General features: G+C 42.7%; 1 protein-coding gene and 1 non-coding gene across 22 annotated transcripts in view; one reads left to right on the forward strand and one right to left on the reverse strand.

The window, feature by feature from the left end:
- Positions 1 to 21,244, forward strand: part of Psd3 (pleckstrin and Sec7 domain containing 3) — a 557,293-nt gene that overhangs the window by 213,884 nt on the left and 322,165 nt on the right. For all 21 annotated transcript variants that reach the window (XR_015639410.1, XR_015639411.1, XM_087588275.1 and 18 more), the window contains 1 exon segment: positions 15,860 to 15,968. Coding sequence is in view for 17 of the 21 variants with exons in the window: in XM_087588275.1 (XP_087444401.1) it covers positions 15,860 to 15,968 (109 nt within the window). In the remaining 4 variants the exon portion in view is untranslated.
- Positions 4,525 to 4,652, reverse strand: LOC120097601 (small nucleolar RNA SNORA17). The gene has a single exon (XR_015640561.1). It is a non-coding gene; the product is annotated as a small nucleolar RNA SNORA17 (small nucleolar RNA).

Genomic DNA, 21,244 nt, shown 5'->3' on the forward strand with positions numbered 1-21,244 from the left:
TAGATATAAAGTATTCATAAGTTTAAATTATATGCTCTTTGAGAGCCGTGATAAAATTTTGTGTTATGCTACCCCATTCCACTTGGTATGTGAGTAAGGATTTTCATAGTGGCCTTGGTGTCAGGTCCTCTATTACTGTTCCCAAAGAGAGGTGGAGTGCTTTGGCCTTCAGAATTAATTTTTTTTTTTTTTTTTTAGTTTAGCTATCTCATCCAAGATTATGAGTGGAAGTGCTGGGAATAAACTGTGTTCTTTGACTCCAGCTCTTTGTGACATTACAGACAGGGTCTGCCTCTCTTAAGCATTGGTTCCAGAACGAAGGCAGTGAGCCGATTTGTAGCCTTCTTGTACCTGGAGCAAAGCCATGATTGTCTCACAGCAGCCTCAGTAACTGCGCAATAAATAAGCATTCACAGAAAGCCAGTAGTGTTTGAAGGTCAATTATTAACTGCTGCAGCCAGATCTGTGGCAGCTGACCAATACAGCTGTCCCCTGCTTGACTCCTCCATTGTCTGCACGCTCCTTGAGGACCTGAGTTATTCATCTTCTTCGTCATCTGTCCAATGTCACCTGATGTCATTTACAACGGTGATCCGGTTCATTTAACTTGGAATGTGTGGAGAGGCTAATTCCCTTGTATTAGAGCAGTATGTCCTCGCAGTGTGATGCTGGAGACAGCTTTATCAGAATGATTATGAGATTTTCCAGAAATAGATTTCTTGATTTCCACTTGAGGGCGAAGGCCCAATCAGTTCTTAGATGCACTTAAGTTGGGAACTATTAGATTCAAAGTTACCTACCATTGTTTTATTTTGTCAGTCTACACTGGCACAGGTATAAAACTTGGGTGTGAAAGCACTGGTATAAAACAAATGCTTTTGCTTGCAGTTTTCCCCGGACCAGACCATTTTTATGATATGGTAGGATGGATGGATGGGTGGGTGGGTGGGTGGGTTGATAGACGGGTTGTGGATGGGTGGATGCATACATGCCCCACATTGCTTGCTTCTGGGCTAGGGAACAAATATTTGTCAGTTACTAGTGAGGAGATTATAGCTGTAAGGCTGATTGCACGTAGTTGGTACCTTTTCCCCATACTGTGTTCTTGAGGTTTTGTTCTTAGAGGTTAAATTTCACTTACATAACTAACACATGAGCATACTGGAAACTCAAAACATTACTGATAAACTCAAGGTTTCCTTTGTACTTCTCCCTGAGTCAGGCCCTACTGTCTACTTTTAGGATAGTTAACCTTCCAGTTTCTTTTTTCTGTCCCCCCTTCAGAGCATTGGCCTCAGCCAGAGTCTATGTATACATATGCATAGTTAGGAAATGACAAAAATTTCAGAAATTTCTCATATCTAAGACCTCATGGGGGCCTTTTGAGAAAAGTATAAAGTACTAACATCTTTTTTTTTTTTTATTTTTTTAAGCATTGTCTACTTTGGTCATTAAGTATTGTCTACTTTGGTCATTAAGTAAGTATTGTCTACTTTGGTCATTCTGAAAAGCATCTGCTTTCTGAATTGTGACTATGTTTGCTGGGTTATTGCTCTTCATATAAGAGAATTATACCTCAATAATGCCACGCCCCTTACAGTTCTAATTAATTTTCTCTTGTCCATAAGCTAATTTTGTTCTCATTTCCCTAAAGCACATTAAGAGTTTGTAATCAGATTCATATCAAGAATCTTTGCTCACAAGTTAATAGAAGCTATCAAATTTATTTAGCCACATCTTGTTATAATGGTTATCAGTACAATTTGTAGGAAATGTTTATACTTTGTGTGGATTTCCAAAGTTCATTTATAATCTAATTATTTGGAGCTCTGCTTTTATTTTTCTCTGACATAAGTCAGGTTCCTTATTTCTATCATGCACAAACACGTATTAAGAGTAACTCTCAAAAAAAAAAAAGAGTAACTCTCAAGAACACTTGGTAAAAATATGTTCTTTGAACCACATCTGTCTTAGTTAGGGTTATTATTGCTGTGATAAAAACACCGTGGCCAAAGCAACTTGTCAAGGAAGAGGTTTATTTGGCTTACACTTCCCTATCACTGTTCATCATTGAAGAAAGTTGGTACGGGAACTCACACAGGGCAGGAACTGGGAGTGAGGAGCTGATGCAGAGGCCATGAAAGGGTACTGTTTACTGGCTTGCTCCCATGGCTTGCTCACCACAGATTTGATAGACTCTAGAACCACCCGTTACAATGGACTGGGCCCTTTACATCAATCACTAATTATACAATATCCCTCATGCTTGCTCACGGTCTGATCTTAGGGAGGCATTTTCTTAATCGAGGTTTCCTCCTCTCAGAAGACTTCAGATTATGTCAAGCTGACAGAAAACTGTCTAGCACTGTATCTTCAATAAAACATGATGTGCTTTTTAAAAATCTCAACCTGGCAAGTATAGTTTATCACATTGTGTGTGTGTGTGTGTGTGTGTGTGTGTGTGTGGTGTGTGTGTGTGGTGTGTGTGTGTCTGTGTGTGTGTACGTTTCTTCATATGTGTTCTGTCCATAGATGCACAGGTCAAATGAATAAACCTCTATTTCTCAGAAGATCTGCAGAATAAAGATGGCAGGGGTTGGGGTGAGGGTGAGGTTGGCTGTGTCCTTTATAAAAGTGATGAGCTATTGTTCTGTGTTTAAGAGCATTGACAGTTTGCATTTCCATCTTGTTCTTTAGTTCATGTATTGTCTGTTGAAAATTCACTGACAGGATAATTTGTCTTAGGTAGCAAGGGACACTTCTCCAGTGTTGTTACATCCCTTGCATTGGATGGGTCCAAAGCAACTTTATGTCTGCGTGTTGTAATTACTTAAACCCAAATTTAAAGCCACTGATAAAAATGACAAACAACTTTAAGATACTCAGAATAAGAAAGAAATACTAACTTATTCATACATGTTCCCAGGTACTTTGTAGCTTGTCCTGTGGGGGTGGATGTGGATTAAAAGGTGTGGACTTTGCTCTTTGTCCTCAGCTCTACTGCTGTCCCTCAGGACTTCTAGAACCTTTGGTTTTGTAACCCGTGTAGCTCCAGAATGAATAGGTATAGCCGAGACTGGAGCATGACTAAGTCACCATGCAGGTTCTCCAGCTCTGCGGCTGGTAGCTGGGTGCAGTGGACCCAGGTGGTTCATGGTTTGCCCACAAGCTCCCACAGTGTGAGCGGTGCACACAGGCACTGCTCCAGGAGGCGCTGCTCCAGGATGCTTGCTCTTCTTTTGATTTCTCAAGTGTGAGTCACAAACTCAACTCTTGGCTCCCGTGTTTCTGAGGATCAAGCTGATGCCTTCCTAAAGCCTCAGGGAACAGCATGATATTCCTGAAGTGGTGACTGGACAAGTGGAATCTGAAACCTTTAAAGAAGATGCTTGGAAGAATCATCTGCCTGAAAGAGTTTATTGGAAATTATGGTCAAATCATAGTTGCATTTGCTTGCAGTGTTGTGAGGAAGTGAAATCAGCCAGGTGTATGTAGAATAATAAATACTGGACATTCTCCCCTTTATGTGAAACCAAAAACAATCAAACTAATAGAAGAAGTAAACATCAGAACGGGAATTAAAAGGCAAGGGGTGTTGAGAAGGGCAAAACAGTCAACTCCCCCTCTCCAGTCTTGCAACCTCTCCCCCACTCCCCTGCAACATACAAAAAAAAAAATCTCATCGCGGAAGTGTTGTGTGTCATAGTGTGTCCCACAGTATAACTTTTGTCCTTGTTTGTTTGCAAATGTTTATTGCAATGATCCCTTGGTCTGCTACAAGGCTTTCTGGTTTCTGCTACTCTATCAATACTGGAGCCTCTCTAGAATCCGCTCAAATAACCTGTTGACCTGTGTCATGGAGGTCCTGTAGTTTTGGTCCTATAGGACTGGTCACTTGCAGCCTGTGAGTGACATGGCCAGTTCCTCCATTCTTGACTCCAGAGTCAGCTCTCTGCCATAGATGAGGAGGGATGAGGGAGGGAAGAAGGGTGTCTCTCCCACATCTGTGACATTACACACCAGGGAAGAGGCAGGGCCAGCTTTCCTATGCTCACACCCTGGAGGCCTGCTCACTTGCAGTGCCCCACATCTACAGCCAGCTCTACTATACTGCCCAGGTGAGGTGTAGGGCCTGCTCTTCCAAGTGCTGCAGCAAGTTCTGGGCAGGGCCGGCTCTCCCGCTCTGATCACCTCAGGGCCAGCTATCCGCTATCCGTTCTGCTGTAGGTGAAAGGGTGGGGGTGGGACATATCTCTCCTTCCCCATGCCGCTGCACAGCAGACAAGTGGCAGGGTTAGTTCTTTCATGTTCATGGCTATGCACTACACCCTCCATCCTTACTCCACCACCAGGGTCAGCTCCACTGTGTTGCCCAAGTGAGGTGCAGGGCCCACTCCCCTGAGTGCTGTAGCTGATGAGTGCCAGGTCCAGGGCCAGCTCCCTGGTTCTACCAGGTGGGGCTCTTTTACTCTCCAGGTCGTTCCCTGTCCTGGCACCGCACTGGTGGCTGTCTCACTTTCAGGGACTATTAGGCTACTAATCATTCAGATGTTCAAAGGTCCAAACACTGAGCTTAGACAGCCTCTCTCCTCTTTGCCACTTATTGACACAGGCACGACACAGCAGCCACACCTGCAGGCCTCAAGGGCAGGGTTGGTTTTTTTTTGTTTTGTTTTGTTTTGTTTTTTTTAATTTAAGGAAGAAATCTCAAAGATGGGTGGGAAGGGATGGGAAGGTGGAGAAAGTGATTCTGGGAGGAATTGGAAGATTGGGGTTGTGTACATGTCTTTAAAATACATTGAATAAAATTCTCAAAGAAATTATTAAAATTAAAAAAAAAACAGAATTCCGAAAGTATATATTCTTAGCAAGCATTTTGTTTCTTAGGAGTTTAATCTTTGTGGCTTACAATGAATGACTTGTATCTGAGCATGTATTACAAGTGGTAGTTTGTGTCTTTGTCAGCTAAAGCCATACAATTGGAGGAACTGTTTGATGCAGATAGAATTACTGTCCCAAAGCCCTTTAGATAGTGAAGCCCATGGAAGTCAAGCTTTAAGTCATTTTGTCTTGACTGTTTCAGTCCTATTATTGTGTTAACTGGCCATCAGGACTTAACTTGAAGCTCATACGCTAACAATTTGTTATCGAACACCGGGCAGTTAATACATCCTGCCTGTGCTGATTAGGGCTTCGTCAGTGTGATGCAAGCTGGGCAAGGGGAGCCTCATTTGTGTAAACACAGACTGACTTGGAGACTTGTCTGTGAAGACTTGCCTGATTAATGCAGCCCATTTTGCGTGATGCCACCTCCGGACATGTGGTCTTCAGTTGTTTAAAACAGACATCTAAGCAATCTGTGGGGAGCAAGCTGCTAAGCAGTGTTCCTCTGCGATCCAAGCCACAGTCCCTGCTTCTAGATCTCTGCCATGCATCATGCCCAGTTCCCTTCATGGTGGATCATAAGCTGTAAGAGGGAATACGTTACTTTTGGTCATGGTGTTTGTCAACTTGTAATAAACTTGCAGTTTGAAGAAATGATTCCATTGGTGAGCTACTAAGGTAACTTTAGTATTAGAAGGGCATGCACATAATATATTTTACCATCTATATATTTTTAGAATGAAATTATGCTAAGCAATTCATCTAGACCATGGGTAAGGTTAATGTTTACCTGAGACTTGGTATCACTTTTTTTTTTTTTTTTTTTGGTTCTTTTTTTTCGGAGCTGGGGACCGAACCCAGGGCCTTGCGCTTCCTAGGTAAGCGCTCTACCACTGAGCTAAATCCCCAGCCCCTTTGGTATCACTTTTGAGTACATTTCTGTTTTCTGGATCCATTGTTCTTTTTGGTGCCCCTCTTTGCCTCGACTATCTAGATGCTGCTTTATGGAGTCTCTTCCTATGTTCTGTGCATACGGCTTGTTTTCAGTACCTGGCCATTTCCTCTTTATAAGTGGACACACTGAGGGGCATTTCTAAACATCAGTTATTTATAGTCCGCTTGAACTTTCACAGAGGCTTTGCTTATGCTGCGCTGAGTCGGATACGTCCCCGCCTTGCCAGCACTCCTTGCTCATGTGACTTAGCATCGGTTCAGGAGTGCCCACCGCATGTGGTGTGGATGGCTCTAGAATTCTCATTGCCAACCAGGAGTCTAGCAAGCAAGCTCAAAACTTTAAGAGTATTTGCTTTGACTTTCTAAAAATGTGAATCTTTATCTCATTTGCTTTGTTTGTGAATTTTAATTCATCAGTGCATAGACCCAGAGCTTGAGGAAGAATAATAATAATAATAATAATAATAATAATAATAATAATAATGATAATAATAAAGGTAAGTCTGGGCAGGCAGAACCAGACAGGTGCAATAGAGACTTGACTCACTGGGCCTGCTCATTTGCTAGACAAGGCCCGCCCATCTGTCACCACTAACTGTGAGATGGTGGGAAGGTGGAGGGGGGGGGTGCTGTAAGCTACTAGCATTTGGTCGTTAATTTTCTTTTTCTTTTTTTTTTTTTTCCTCGGAGCTGAGGACCGAACCCAGGGCCTTGTGCTTGCTAGGCAAGCGCTCTACCACTGAGCTAAATCCCCAACCCCGTTAATTTTCTTTTAATCCCTTTCTTTGACACTCCCAAGCACCATAGCTAGATACTTGCTACCTTAGCAGAACAAGCTGCGAGGAAAACTTGCTCCTGGGATCTTGAATTTGCTTTATAGAAAGCTGTGTTTTAGACAGCTCAGCAGCTTACCTTCCTAACCCTGACGTTTTACACCACACTCTCAATAAACAAGTAAACAAGTAGATATTTGGACAAATGAGTGAATAATAGATAAAGAAATGAATAAATGAAGCAAGCAGGGGTCACCTTTTGCAAACGCTTCTAATGTCTTACAGGTTTAGAATCCTATCTAAGGTGGGTTCAGGAACTTGCGGGATTTATATAATCTTCACTCCTGCAAGACAACTGAAGCAGGTCTAAGCTGAGGCTGTCAGGGGAAGATGTGTTTGGGTCTGTGACAGGCTTGTTTTCTTATTATTTCTACAGCTTTGTATGCTTCTTGATTAAAAAGTAGTGTGACGTTGGGCTGTGTTCTACAGCTTCTGCTTCCTCTCCCCACTGGTGCAGGCTCTGACTTTCACCTCCCTTGGGGAGCAGCAGAGTGTCCATTTGCCCTTGGCCCAGGGGAGCTGCTTTCAGGAAATGGGCATAGTCAATAGACAGCAGCTGGTAGGAAAATGAGACTGGACCTCCAGGGGCCTGTAAAAGGGCATGGATTCCGTTTTGTCTCTTTTGCTCACACTGTCAGAGACTAGCCCCCAAGCCAGCAAAAGGGCTAGGTGAGGGCATGATTATCTATCGCCTTGTGCACCCCCTCCCGACCCTGTGGCCCCTTTCCTGTGCTATCCTTTTGTTTTAATGCTCATCTCTTCAGTCTTAGAAATGAAGGATTTAGTCTTCTGCTTATTCTACTTTTCCGCCAGATGCTTTTAGCGGCTCTTGAGAGGCTTCCTGTCCCAACTCGATGTTTGTATTGACTTTTGAACATGCAATTAGCCTGTCCAGGGAATGGGAAAGAGTTAGCTGTAGGGGATGGGTGGGTTATCCCCTTCTTCCCAAACACCAGTTTTGTTTTATTTTTCTCGTTTACATGGAAGTACATGTATTTTTAGGGGAAAATGTGCATGAATCTCCATGTTTATTTCCAGGACATTGGAAGAATGGATGGTACACATTTTTAAAGTTGCAACAGGAAGTTTCCATTAAAGTGGAAGAGCTTCATGTTGTATTTGGATGTACTGTGCCAACAAGGACAGAATAGGACGGCAAATTCCATGCTAGTCTTATGGTTATTTCATTAATAACGCTTTGGTTCTTGGAGTCAGCAGAGGTGTGCTTACGGAAAATAAATGGTAATGATGGTTTTTGTTTACAGAATTACAGCACAGACAGAGGTAGACAGGCACGAGTGCACACGCATGCGTATTTCTGTCTGAGCAGCAGTTTCTGTGGCTGCTGTAACAAACTTAGCTTGAAACACTACAAGTTTAGTTTTTCACAGTTCTAGAGGCCACAGGAGGATTAGCCTCTCAGTGTGCCAGCTGGGCGGTGGCTTCTCTGGAGACTCCAGACGATAATGTTTCCTTGTATTCCAGATGCATTGCTCTGTTCTGGACCCCTTCCTTCACCTCAAAGCCAAGGACATTACGTTAACATCTTTTCTTTGAGTCCCTTTTGGTGAGTTTTGTCACAGAACTTCTGCCTGGTGTCTCTCTTGCTTCCTCAGGACACCTGTCATTGCATTTAAGGCCCGCTTGAATAATACAGGAGAGTCCTGCAACTTAATTTAATTATGCCTGTATTCTTCTTTATGAGGTTAATACATGACTCCCACTTCCCTTTCTCTGCTCTGAGTGTGGATTGAATTGGTTCTTTGCTTCTCTAGACTTTGGCTTTCTGTAACCTGAACCCTAACCCTTAGGTGTTAGTAATTAGCATACGTGTGTGTGTGTGTGTGTGTGTGTGTGTGTGTGTTTGTGTGTGTGTGTGTGTGTGTGTGTGTGTGTGTGTGTATAAGTAAATAAACAGTCTCTTTTTGTACTTTTAAAAGTTTTGGAATACGAAGATGTGTCTTTTTATTTTTCCATCTAACCTTCAAAAGATCAAATGATCAAATGTCTCCTTGCTCTTACTGTCTCCCCTATTTTTGCTCTTATTTTTTGTTTGAAGCCCCTGCCTGTAATAAATCCTCAAAAACTGAGTGTATAAACAGAGATCAGCTGCTGTGGCTGGATGGGTGCTGAGAGCTTGAAGGAATCAGAATCCTTTCCAGATTGGACTCCCTGAGGTGCTCCCTGAGGTGCTCTTTCCAGCTAGCCCGTCTCTCAGCCTTGCAGGCTGCAGGTGGACTGGAGTGACTCACCACCTTATCTAACTTCCCTTCTCCTCGCACTCCCATTGCTCGCTGCAGATTCCTGTGAGGATACAGCCCCTCATCCTTAGTGCTGTTCTGGGTAAAAGGAAACAGCTGGGGCTTACATTCTGTCACGTGCTACAGAAAGAACAGAAGCCTTGGCCTGAGCAGATCTAACATTCCAGCGAAAGTCTGGGCATTTCCTTTGGCCACGGACCATCCCTAGGAAGGAGAGGTCGGTTTAAGGCATGCTAAAGAGATAGGTGGAACAAGGTGACCCTTTCCTTTTCCCTCCAGTTTGTCTTCTACCAGAGCAGTAAATCCAGCCACGTATAAAGCATCCAGGGAAATGTGATTTCCCCTTTTCTTCTGTATCTGTGGCAAACAAGCTTTCTTTAACATGTTCTCCCCAGCGTTTTGAGCTTCCTTATTCTCTCTCCCCACTTCCTTGCTTCCTGACCTCTGTGCTAGCTTAAATGGAATGCTCCTCCCACTCTCCGTCTCCCCCGGGCTGCATCTGCAGTTTACAGCTGGTCTGCCCTGGGGGTTCTCTTTCAGACTCTAATAACATTGTCCTTGAGTTTCTTTTTGAGTCGTTCTTAAGTTCTCCTTTAAGTTCTCTTTAAGAACCCCAAGAGGGAACCCTGACTTACGGTGTATCTACCCTACACAATGTCTCTTTTGCCATTGTTTACTTCAGGTTTCCCTGATGCATTTGCTGGGCCCTTAACACAGTCCATGACTACTGAGTTAGTACTGCTGAGATCCCTTCCCTTGGCTTCAGATGGCTCCTTCTCCCTTGGTCTTCATGTGACCTTAGATTAGCACCTATTCTGCTGATCTCATTGTAATAACTTCCAAATACAGTTGTGGTTGAAGTATGGGGGTTAGGGCTTCACCACATATTGATCAGAGTACAGTTCAGGCAGGAACACCTCACCGTGCTTCTGAAGGGGATTTGGCTCTCTGCATGTGGCTGGTGTGTGCACAGTACCTGGGTAATGGGAACAGGAAGGGTTAAACAGGATCCGATGTGGAGCCGAGTGTTGGAATTAAGTGCTGCTTTAAAGGGAGTTGTGAAATATTATTTTTATAGTTTTCAATTTAGCTTTTAATCTTTTTTGGCCCAAAGCGCTCTGGAATACTCAACTGACTCTCAAATCATATTGAAGTTGAGATAATTAGAACAATGTAGTGTACGGTGCCTGCCTCACGCCCCACTGTATTCCCTCTCCGCCGCTCCTGTAGCCCCATTTGCTTTCTGCCCACTGCACTGAGCGTGACTTTTACTTCTGAAGTTTTCTACTTTGTTTTTATTCTCCTTCCCTATTCTGCAGCCAGAGATTTTCTACAATGTTTTTATTATGTCTTCATTTTAACTGTGTTCTCTGACAGGAGGTGGAATTTGTGTGTCTCCTTACTTCCTTAAAGTTTCAGATTTTAAATTAGGGATGTTCATAGTAATCCTGGCTTGTGTGCTTCCTACCTTAGCCCTTCTGAGTGCCAAGATCACAGCCCTGTGTCTCCAAGCCGGCTATCCAGCTTCATTAGTGGTTTTATAGAGCAGGGAATCTGAAGTCCGGACACTTATGTTAATTGAGGAGTGGCGGGTACTAGCAGAGCCGGGTGTTAGTCCTGATCATCTAACTCAAGTTGTAAGTCCTCGACTTCCTTTTAAATTACATTTCATGTGTTAGGATTTGAATCTGGGCCCTTATGCATGCTAAACATGCACTCCTCCTGCTTAGCGCATCCCCAGCCCCTGTTCTGAACGCTTATCGGAGAGATTTATGCTCTAAGTGACTGTGATAAATCAAAAGGAGTAGGCTTTAGTCAAGAAGTAATACAGATTGAAGACGTATTACTGAGTCATGCATGTCTTTAATCAAACTGATTATTTCAAATTCAGTCTTTCCGAGGTCTCCCATTATTGCAGAGCTAGGCGGAGATTTAAAAACATTAGCATAGGAAGAGCAGTATCAGCAGGACTCACAATCTCAAGATAATGAACATAAGGAGAGCGAGTTTTATTTCACTCAGCAAAGTGGAGGGATATTAGTGCCTTGATTCCAGCCTGGATGAAGACATCCCCATAATTGCCAAAATACAGAGTGCTTTGTTTAACTGGGACACTTTCATCAGTGTTATTCCTAGATCGAGCAACCCTTAAAAATTCTTTTTCCTCTGTGACCATCTGAGTATGCTTTGAACAGTGCTTCACTCTCACCTTTAGAGCCTGCAAGTCTATGCGTGGTTTGCCCAGGAGTTATCTGTATTTTGATGCTAATTCCACTGCCCCAAGGACAGCTGCCTAGTCACGCACTCAGGACTCAGGTGACTTCACCAGAACCTTCTCCCCACTGAATTTGTAAAATACAGGTGAGGGGCTGGTACAGGATAGAAGGAGGCCTGTCATTGGAGGAGAAAGAAGGATGGGCGGAGAGGAGAAGAGACAGGAGGGAGAGGGCAAGAAGCTATGGCAGGTGACATTAAGATTCCGCTCTGTATATTTACAGGTTGTTATTAATGTTCTTAAGGGATGGATGTGTACTGGGCTCTGTATGTTTAGGTGGGCAATTATCTTATCAATTGGATCTAAGGTTATTGTGTTGTGTGTTCTTTCATGTGTAGATTTAAGTGTAATGGAGTGTGGGGCGGCCGTTCTGGGCCGTCATGGAATTAGAATGTGTGCTTCTGGCAAGATATCCAGCAGATATCTTGGGGCACTGCAGTGACAGACCTAGTGGGGGATAAAAGACAACCTTTTTTAATTTTTATATTTTAACCACAACAAGTCTAGGCACTCAAATTGTGGTCTGCTCAATATCAGACCTGCAAAAAGAATAGTAAGACTTCCAGTTGGTTCTTACCTACAATAAAGTATGAAAGCATGCCTGTCAGAGACGTGCTGCAGGCCACGTGATTCAGGGCCATCAGCATCACCTGGAATATAGGCAGGAAGTGTACATTCTCAGGCCGTGCACTAATGGATCTGAAGCTCTAGAGCACATCAGGGAAATATGTGTTGTAACAAGTGCTGTGGATTGTTTTAATCTGTGCTAAAGTTTGAGAACTCCCTGTCGTCAGTGTGTTTTAAGCAGTCTCGATCATGGCATCTACATACTTCACATTATGACTCTGTATCCGCACTGTGCTGGGCAGTTTGTGTTATCAACTTGTAACCACCAAAAGTCAATTGGGAAAAAGGGAAACCTCAACTGAAGACTTTTTTGGTTGGGGTTGGAGAGGTGGCTTAAAGGTTAGGAGTAGTGGCTGCTCTTACAGAGGACCCAGCTTCAGTTCCCAGCACCCAGACAGTGGCTCACAACCATCTGTAACTCCAGTCACAGGGGATTATTTGCCCTCTCTGGCCTCTGAGGGGCAACACGCATGCGAACGGTTTACACATATCCGTGCAGGCAAATACCCACATGTGATGTTGGTGATGATAATTATCATAATAATGATAATATGATTGCCTAACTTGACAGAGCTTTGACTCTGCCTCTGAGCGATTATCTTGCCTGATGGGCATCAGTCACTCTGAGCTGCATCGTCTCTAGCAGGTAGGCCGGGGGCATATAAAAGCTGAGTTATAGCGAGTGAGCAAGTCAGGAAGCTCAGTGAGCTGTGCTCCTCCACAGTCTCTGCCTCGGTTCCTGCCCTGAATTTTCTTAACTGTGGACTGTGATCTGGAAGTTAAAGCTGAAATAAATTTTCCCTCCCCGAGTTGCTTTTGGTTAGTGTTATATCTCAGAAAAAGAAAGGCAAGCAGGACACTTATGCACAGCCTTACTTTTCTCTCAGTCCCCTCCCAGAGACACACAGACATAGACTCATGACTTAGAAGTTTGAGGAAAAAAAATCTTTAAATGTCTTTTTAGTTTTTTTCTTATTTTAGATTTTTAAAAGGTTTTAGTTTACGTGTATGAGTGACTGCCTGCATGTATGTACATACATCATGGGTGCCTTTTGTCTTTGGAGGTCAGAAGAGTGTGTTGCATCCCCTGGAACCCAAGTTAAGGATGATTGGAAGCTACCTTGTGGGTTCTGGGAACCAAGCCTATGTCCTCTGTAAGAGGAACAGGCCCATGTTTGAATGCATCTGTGGATTTACAATCTGTGCATAGGGAGGGCCAACTATGTGTTTAAGATATATTAACATTTTTAAAAAAACATTGCCAAATTTCATCTTAAGTGAGAATCAGGATGTAAGTATTTTTCCTGAGTATGGACTTGCAGAAATGTCAGGATAGGCTCCCCATAGACCAAAAGTCAAAGATTATTGTTGCTCAAGCGGAACTTTTCTTTAGAATAGTCTTCAAGCTCTAATTGAGACTCTAAGCCAAAAGATTATCTTTCTTAGAACTGCTGAAGGTGCTTCACGCATTACATACTGGATGTGTGCTGGCAGCGCACTGACGAGCTCCTTCTTTACGGTTTACTTCCGTGCCGTGCTAAGTAGCTTTGGAGGTTACCTGGTGGCGGTCAAAGTTCAAGCTGTGGTAATATTCCTTCTCCAATCCCTTCCCGTCTCACTTCATATTCCCAGACGTGCAAGCCTGACTCCTGGATGCCATGCTCAAGAGCTATGTGCTCTGGATTTAGACTGTATGGAATCAAATCTAGAATATGTAATTTATTATCTGTACCACCTTGGACACATTATTTACCTGTCCTTTCCTCATCCACAAGATTGGGATGATAGCTGCACTCAGTTTACACCATTACTCTGAGCACTAAAGGATGCATTCCATATATCGCACTAGAGCAGTGCTTGACAGAAAGTAAGTGGTTAATAAATGTTATCCATTATAATTATTCTTTATTTATTCTTTTCCCTCTCTTACATTTGGCTGACTAGAACATTCCACAGATCTAAATTACTGGGTGCAGTGGCACAAGCCTGTAGTCCCAGCTACTTGGGAGGCTGAGACAGGAGGATCGCTTGAGTCCAGGGGTTCTGGGCTGTAGTACGCTATGCTGATCGGGTGTCCACATTAAGTTTGGCATCTATATTGTGACCTCCCGTGGTGGTCACCGCCTAAGGAGGGGTGAACCAGCCCAGGTTGTACAAAGATCTAAATTACCTCACTTTGTCTACTTAATGGTTGCCATCAGCTTTAGTCTCCCTTTGTAAGTGAACAATCTTAGAAATGTAAATAAATAAAAATATTTGATGGCTTTCTTTCAAGCTTTGATTAAAATGAGGCCTCATTCCCTAATCATCCCACATTTGCTCAATGCTTCTGAGAGCCCTGCTGCTGTCTGTTTGTCTCTGAAATGGACCCCTTACATGTTCTTTCAAGCTTCGTGACCTGCTCTCAGTATGGGCCATTTTCACACAGCTGTCCCTCTGTATGGTACACGTTCCTGTCCTTCCCATCGTCCTGTGGTTTTTCATTTCTGCAGCTATCACTTCCTCAGAAAACCATCCATAAGCATCTTCCCCAAATTAGGTCACCTTCTTTGGGAATCCCTGGGGGAGTTCCTTTTATTAGACGGAAGCTCTCTAAATACACAGATTACCATTATTTTCTCTCTGTTGGGGAAAAGGATAATTAATCTGTCCTTGTTAAACACATTACACTAAGAAGAATTCCAGAGATGAATTTTGCACATTGTAAGAAATAAATGATTGAGGTATTTTAAGGAATGGTGTCTGAAAATTCTGCAAGTTGACCTTGTGATGATGGTATAGGAGAGCAAGGTGAGTGACAGGGGTGTTACCACATGCTGTACTTGGCTGTCGTAGGGTGATGGAGTTGTAAGTGGTCCTTCTGTCACTGACAAACAGTTCTACTTCAAAGGCTGTAAGTCCGGAGATAGCCTTGTTTCAAGTGGTTACTTGATTGTTCACATAACCCTTGACGCCAGTGTTGCCCATAATGAAGGGTCAGCTCTGAGTCAAACATAAGACTAGATATTTTGTGGTCAAGACAGAACCCAGTGTAGATAATGTCATATCTTGGATGTTTTCATTCACAGGAGAGGCAAGGGGGTGACTCCATGGTGGGCATAGATCAAATTTCACCCATTACTTAATTCTAGGCCAGAAATAGGAACCACTCACTCTCAACACTTGCCTGAAAGCAGTCAGGAAGGAGGTCTTAGGAATTTTGATGTGAACCAGTTTTACCCCTGTAGTTTTTCTTTAAATAGCAGCCTTTTAAGAATCTGGGCAGATGCTCAAATTTAAGACAGATTGTATCAATGGAATTACAGTTAGTCCTGTGCATGCCTTGTCTAGCTGAGTGGTATTTCTGATGTACAGATGTGGTAACTTTTGGAGAAAGGTACTTTCTTTTGGTGTGGCTCAATAAAAGAATTGCTTGGTGTTAATCAGGCAGAAAATAACATAAGGTTTTTAATAACTAAAAACTGGCATAAACTTACTGTGTGTGCATGCATGTGAGAGCCTGTTCATGTGGGTACATATGTGAGTGTGCATGTGTAAGCCAGAGGTTAACCCTTAGTGTCCTTCCTGAGGAGCTGGTCACTTTGTTTGAAACAGTTTCATTGGTCTGAAGCTCACTGAAGGTTACAGACTGACGGCTCCCGTGCTTGTTTGTTTCAACATACATTCTAGGTATGGGACTTAGCTCACTGTGCTTACTTAGCAGGCTCTGTACTGCTCTACATAAGTGTTTTAGAAGAGTTTGTCATAAGCCTGCTGCACAGCCGTAGCAGGCTTTGCGTGTGTTCCTCCTCACCCCCATAGACATCACAGGTTTACCATTCTTTTGGCTTGGTCTCACTGAGGAAACCATGTGTCCTGGTTGTATTTTGATTTTTTCTGTTTATTTCCTTTTGAGTGATTATATGGTAGTGTATCAAGCATCTCTAGCATGATGGCTTGATCATTCCCTTCCTGGGCGATTTGTTTGCTCATTATTTGTTATGCTGCATTCGTGATGATGTCTTTGTTTGGTTCTCATTTTGCAGGCAGAGCCGTTTGTTTGGGTTAACAATGCATCAGCACATTCCCAGAGTGTCGCCAAGGCAAAGTACGAGTTTCTGTTTGGCAAGTCAGAAGAGAAAACCCCGGATGCTAGTAAGTGTTTGTAACATTGCCTTCCAGGTAAAAGATGTGTGGTCCTACTTATTTCTGCATCCTGTACTTACCGGCATCACTTCCTGCTCACCCTTGGGAAGCCTGTGTGCTCCAGCTGTTCTCTAGAGCAGTCTTCCCAATGCTAGAATTGGATGTAGTCCCTACAGCTTGCTCTAGGTAATTTCAAGTCTGCTTTCCGGATAATTTTCAGCTTCCGATACTTCAGGTTTCCAGAATTAACTAATTGCTACTAAGATTTTATTTTCCACATTTATCGTTGTTCTATATAACTGTCCTTTAGTTTTGGCTACTGTCACATGCTATGGAGAGTCGATTCCACAAGTGTTTTAGACAATGTAATCTTAAGAGAGCTTTCATTTGAAAAATTACTGTCACATTGTAGAATTAGAAGCAACACTCTTCAGAACAGCTTAGAACAGATAGAACTGGCGTGAGTACTGCTATCAGCAATCCTCCCAACTAGCTACTTCCTTCCCATTCCAGCACTATACTGTGTACTTTGAATAGTGCATCTTATTTGATCCTCAGGGAAGTCCCGTACATTGCCTCTGTTATCCCCTTCATCAAGAGGTGGAATCGAGATAATTTCCTGTCAGTTTCCTGACCCTAAAGCTTGAGCGTTCAATCCATGGGAGCCACGCATTTCAGAACACGGAGCACCTTTTCCTAAGAGAGTGTGAGAGATGCAGTCTTTTTTAAAGAGTCTCAGAACTCTCATCTGTGTCTGTGGAAAAGTGGTGGTGAAGGCAGGTATCGGCCTTTTGGAAGCCAGGAAGCCTTGAGAATTTGTGCTTTGGAGTTAGACCCTGGGAATCCCATGCTTGTAGCTCACAACCTTGTGGCAGTGTGGACATTAGCCACCAACTTTCTAGTCTGGAAAATTGATCTCAGTGATAGGTCTCAATCATTCTGTGATATGCAAAGACCTCGTAATCGTGCTGGGACATAGCAGGTGCTTCTGGTGTGATTGTTGTATTAATGAGGACGATAGCAGGTCTTCATGGCCGTATCCCTGACCTTCAACTGTTCCTCTTACAATGATAATCATCGTCTTTTCACCTGCATCGTTACCTAACGCTGTTTTACATGTATAAGGGGTTTGACCTAATGTGCTCGGTGTTTGGTTGAAAACAGAACGAGTGATTCTGTATTTCATATTGGCATGATAGTTGGTATTGTGGAACAACATTTTAAGATTTCTAAGAAGTCAATGCATGCATATGCACTTAATTCTTGTAGTCTTTTATAATTTCTCTATTCATAATCACCTTAAGACAGCTTGGAAATCCTTCGCTGCTTTGAACTTTAGATGTCACCTTGTGGATTTCTGCTTTTTTCCCATTTTTACTCTGATGAAACACAATTTTTACTTATGAAAACAATGGGTAGTGCTCTCTGTGTCAATAGTGAATAGAGCTATTGGCAAGATTGTGCATCTGTTGGGCTTCTTACCTAGAGTTGTGTGAAATATTTAAAATTCAGTTAAGGGAAACATACACCCTTCATACCACCTGACCGTTTTATTCCTTGATATTTACCCAAGAGAAATTCAAATTTATGACCACTTTTCCTGGAATGTTCGTAACCTACCCTTTGCTTTGCTGTCTGGGAAACCAAACATATTTGGAGTTTATGCTTTTTAAAAGTAACAACAGAAACTGGAATGAAGGGACGATGGGCGGTGGGCGGTGACTCTGTGTGGGGAAAACTTGTCATTTCTGCCTTAACACTAATTGGCTTGGATTCAGTGTATGGTATATGCTGGAGTCTCTTCCTTAGTCCTTTGAGATTTGTCCTTGAAAACATTGTCCTTGAAAACTACAAAACAAAGCACTTGAAAGGAAATCACACATAAGTCATTGGGCCAGAGGCATGCTTTGAGATTTTTCTTTCTTCTTTTTCAGATCATTATTGTTAAATCATGTGAGAACGTGGATGAAACTTTTAAGTCTAAACTGTAGAGCCAAAGGATAAAGTGGGAAGGGCAAGAGAAATGTGTAATTTTTACAGCTTTAAGACTGTACTAGCTCAAGTCTAATGTTTTATAAGTCTTTTGAATTATTATATAATTTAAAGTTTAATGCTATAAATATTGTAATTATAAGTACATGTAGAAAGAATTTTAGAAACATTTTTATTGACAAGAAAATGAAGATCTGTTTTCTACTAAGTCTTATGAAAGGATTAAATGGTATTTTTAATGTTCTTGGTCCATCACCTTATTTCTCCTGATGTTAATATTTAATATTTACGGTAATTATACCGAAACTTGTAATTCTCCTATGGCTATAGAGTTGAGTTCATGGTAAAGAGTATCCAAACTTGAAAGGTGTATGCAGTTGTTCCTGTTAATGTGGCGCTCTCTAAAGAGTGGACTCTAGTCAGATTACTCCTACAGCATGGTGCACTGGGGGCTGATACAGAACAGGACACACAACAGACCCCGAGTTGATAGAAGAGCGTGAAGGGAAGTTCCCCGTGCTGGACAGAGGAATCAAAGTCAGAGAAGGCTGGCTCCATCATCAGCAGGCCCAGGAAAGGATATTTTTGTTCTGATGAGAACAGTTCAAGTACTGAACAGTGTCAGCACAAGAAGCTAGCATGTAGTTTTTGTAAAACTGGGCACTGTGCGTGGAAATTTTGGCTAGAAAAGTTGTGCATTACCTAGAAGCTGTTAGAGTGTGGGGTTGTGGCTTGGCACATCAGTTTTCCCGGAGTTCTGAAGGTAGGGGAAAATTCATTTCTTGTGGAATTGAAGCCCAACGTTGAGGTAGGGCACCAATGAGAGTCTGTGCAAAGCCTAGGAAGTGACAAAGAAATGTCACAAACTTGCAGGATTTAATGCAAAACTGTCCTTTTTTTTTTTCCAGTTAAGGACATATAAAGGTCTACATTAACAAATACATCCCTAAAATGACAGGCCCACAATTAGTATTATTTGTATAAAGCAAGGAAGCTCTTTGGGAAGGATAGTCAGCATTTATAACACAGATAACCAGACCCAAACCCCATTGGATATTCTGAAACTGTAAAATAGTGTTCTATAAACATAAACTGGGGCAAACCATTAAGGTACAGCAGGAACCTAAGAGGAAGATGTGCACATGATTAGGAAACAGTCTGTGTGTCCTCGGTGGATTTAAAATTACAGATAGTGAACCGACACTAAAACAATGGACTATTAGGTGTAAAGTTATTCTATTTCTAGTTAGTTTAGTTGTTAAATCCACATTAACGGAGAGAGAGGCCCAGTGAAGGATTGTCTAGGTGGGCTGGCCTGTGAGGGATTCTTCTAATTTTAGTCAACTGAGATGGAAAGACTCGACCTGAATGTGGGCAGCCCTAGGTAGGGAGCCGAGCAGTAAGCATGCATGCATTCATTTCTCTGCTCTCTTGCCGTGGGTGTAACCAGCTACTTCAAGTGCCTGCCTTGACTCTCCTGCAGTGATGACCTATAACCTGGAATTAATTGAAGGGCATGCTGCTCTTCGTCAGTGTGGGTTTTTTCCTTTCTTCCCAGCAAGAGCAATGAAATTGAGTCACTGAACTAGAGCCTGATCTTACTTCATGATCTCCCATTGCTTTACCTACCAAGTGCCACCATAGGAAAGTGACGAGAAGGGGCGGGGGGGATGGCAGGGAGGAGAGCATCCCAAATCCCAAGCACGGCTACCTCTCATATCATGTCTGTCTTCTTGTTCCGGATCTGAGCGGACATCCTTTCGTTCAGTGTTCATTGACTGACTGTTCCTTATGCAATGGTCCAGGCCTCCGTGCTGGTGGTTTTTGTTTTCTCTTTCTGTATTTCTCTTTCTGTATTTATTTATTGACCAGATTTTTTTTATAAGGGGCAGGAATTTTATTATACACCCCAGGATTGCCTCTAACTTACCGTCCTCCTGCCTCATCCTCTCGCGTTTTGGGATCCCAGGCATATTTCATCGTATATAATAGGATAGCTTTAGATCTTAACTAGGTAGAAATTGCCATTTATCGAGCTGCCAACAGAAAGATTGTTCTGGTTCATATTCTTATTCCCAAACTTAATCAGGAAAATAGGCTGCTTCACTTTTAGTCTGTTAGAAGTAAACATTTGTTTTTTTTTACATAAAAAATAGTATACATGTTATTGTAAGTATAGTGTGAACTTTAGGCTTTTTGTTGTAAAATGACGTGTCTGTATGAGAAGTGGAGTCTTGAGTAAATTATACAGGACAGAAGGAGTTGGGAGGGTCAGCTCTCCTCTCTGCCCTCCAGGCTCCACTAACACTGTGCTCTTTAGCCCTGATCTTGCACATGCTGGGAGCGCTTTCTCCACACCCTCGGCCTACGTCCCATGTCCCTGTCACTGAGTTTGGGATATTCCTTCTTCATTTTGTTTTTCTGCCCGCATGTAAGTTTGCTGTTAGGAACATTGCTGGCATTTGCCTCAGTAATTCCTGCTTACAGATTCTCTATGTAAAATGAGAAGACAGTTGGCTTATATAGGCTATCTGAGGCAGATTTATATGGTGTGTGTGTGTCTGTGTGTGTTCTCTTGCTTGCACTTTTAAGTCTTATGTAGAGCTTCCCTTCTCAAGGTAACTGAGCAGTTGGCTCATGACGTCATGGAGGTGAGGGTGCAAGCTCTCTGCTTCTCCAGCTTTCCATCAGAAGCCTCTGGAATCTGCCTTTACTCAGACCAGACTTGTGGTATTTACATTTTATATTTTAACAATGACAAAGGCTTTTGAACTTTTAATACAGACCGACTCTAAATAGATAAATGTGGCTTTTGCACTTAAGAGCAGCCACTACATACCCTAGTAGTGTATGTAGTTGTGCCTGAAGGGGAAGAGGAGTAGCGCCTGTGTGTGTGTGCGCGCCCTCTGCTGGCCACGAAAGGTAGACTGCACTGGAGCACTTCAAGGAGTCTGGGGGGTGGAGCAGCATTTTCTTAGATGGACAGATGGATGGTCACCTTTTCTTTTCTTAAATATATTGTCACTGTGTTAATTGTAGGAGGAATCTATTTCCGTCTGGGAGGTATGCTTCTTATCCTAACCGTCTGATAAGTGAATTTGTGCTAAATTTTTTCTAGGCCATTACAAAACTGTTGTCTGCAAACCTAGACTTAATTCTGATTAGGTGTACTGCTTTGTTCTCCTCATTCGTGTGTGTGTGTGTGTGTGTGTGTGTGTGTGTGTGTGTGTGTGATTGCTTTCCCCCTGGAACTGAAGTCTTAGGTTACCCATTCCCTTTGCACCTCTGCTGTC

Source organism: Rattus norvegicus, chromosome 16 (genome assembly GCF_021556685.1).
Source record: "Rattus norvegicus strain SHRSP/BbbUtx chromosome 16, alternate assembly SHRSP_T2T, whole genome shotgun sequence".
Lineage (NCBI taxonomy): Eukaryota > Metazoa > Chordata > Mammalia > Rodentia > Muridae > Rattus > Rattus norvegicus.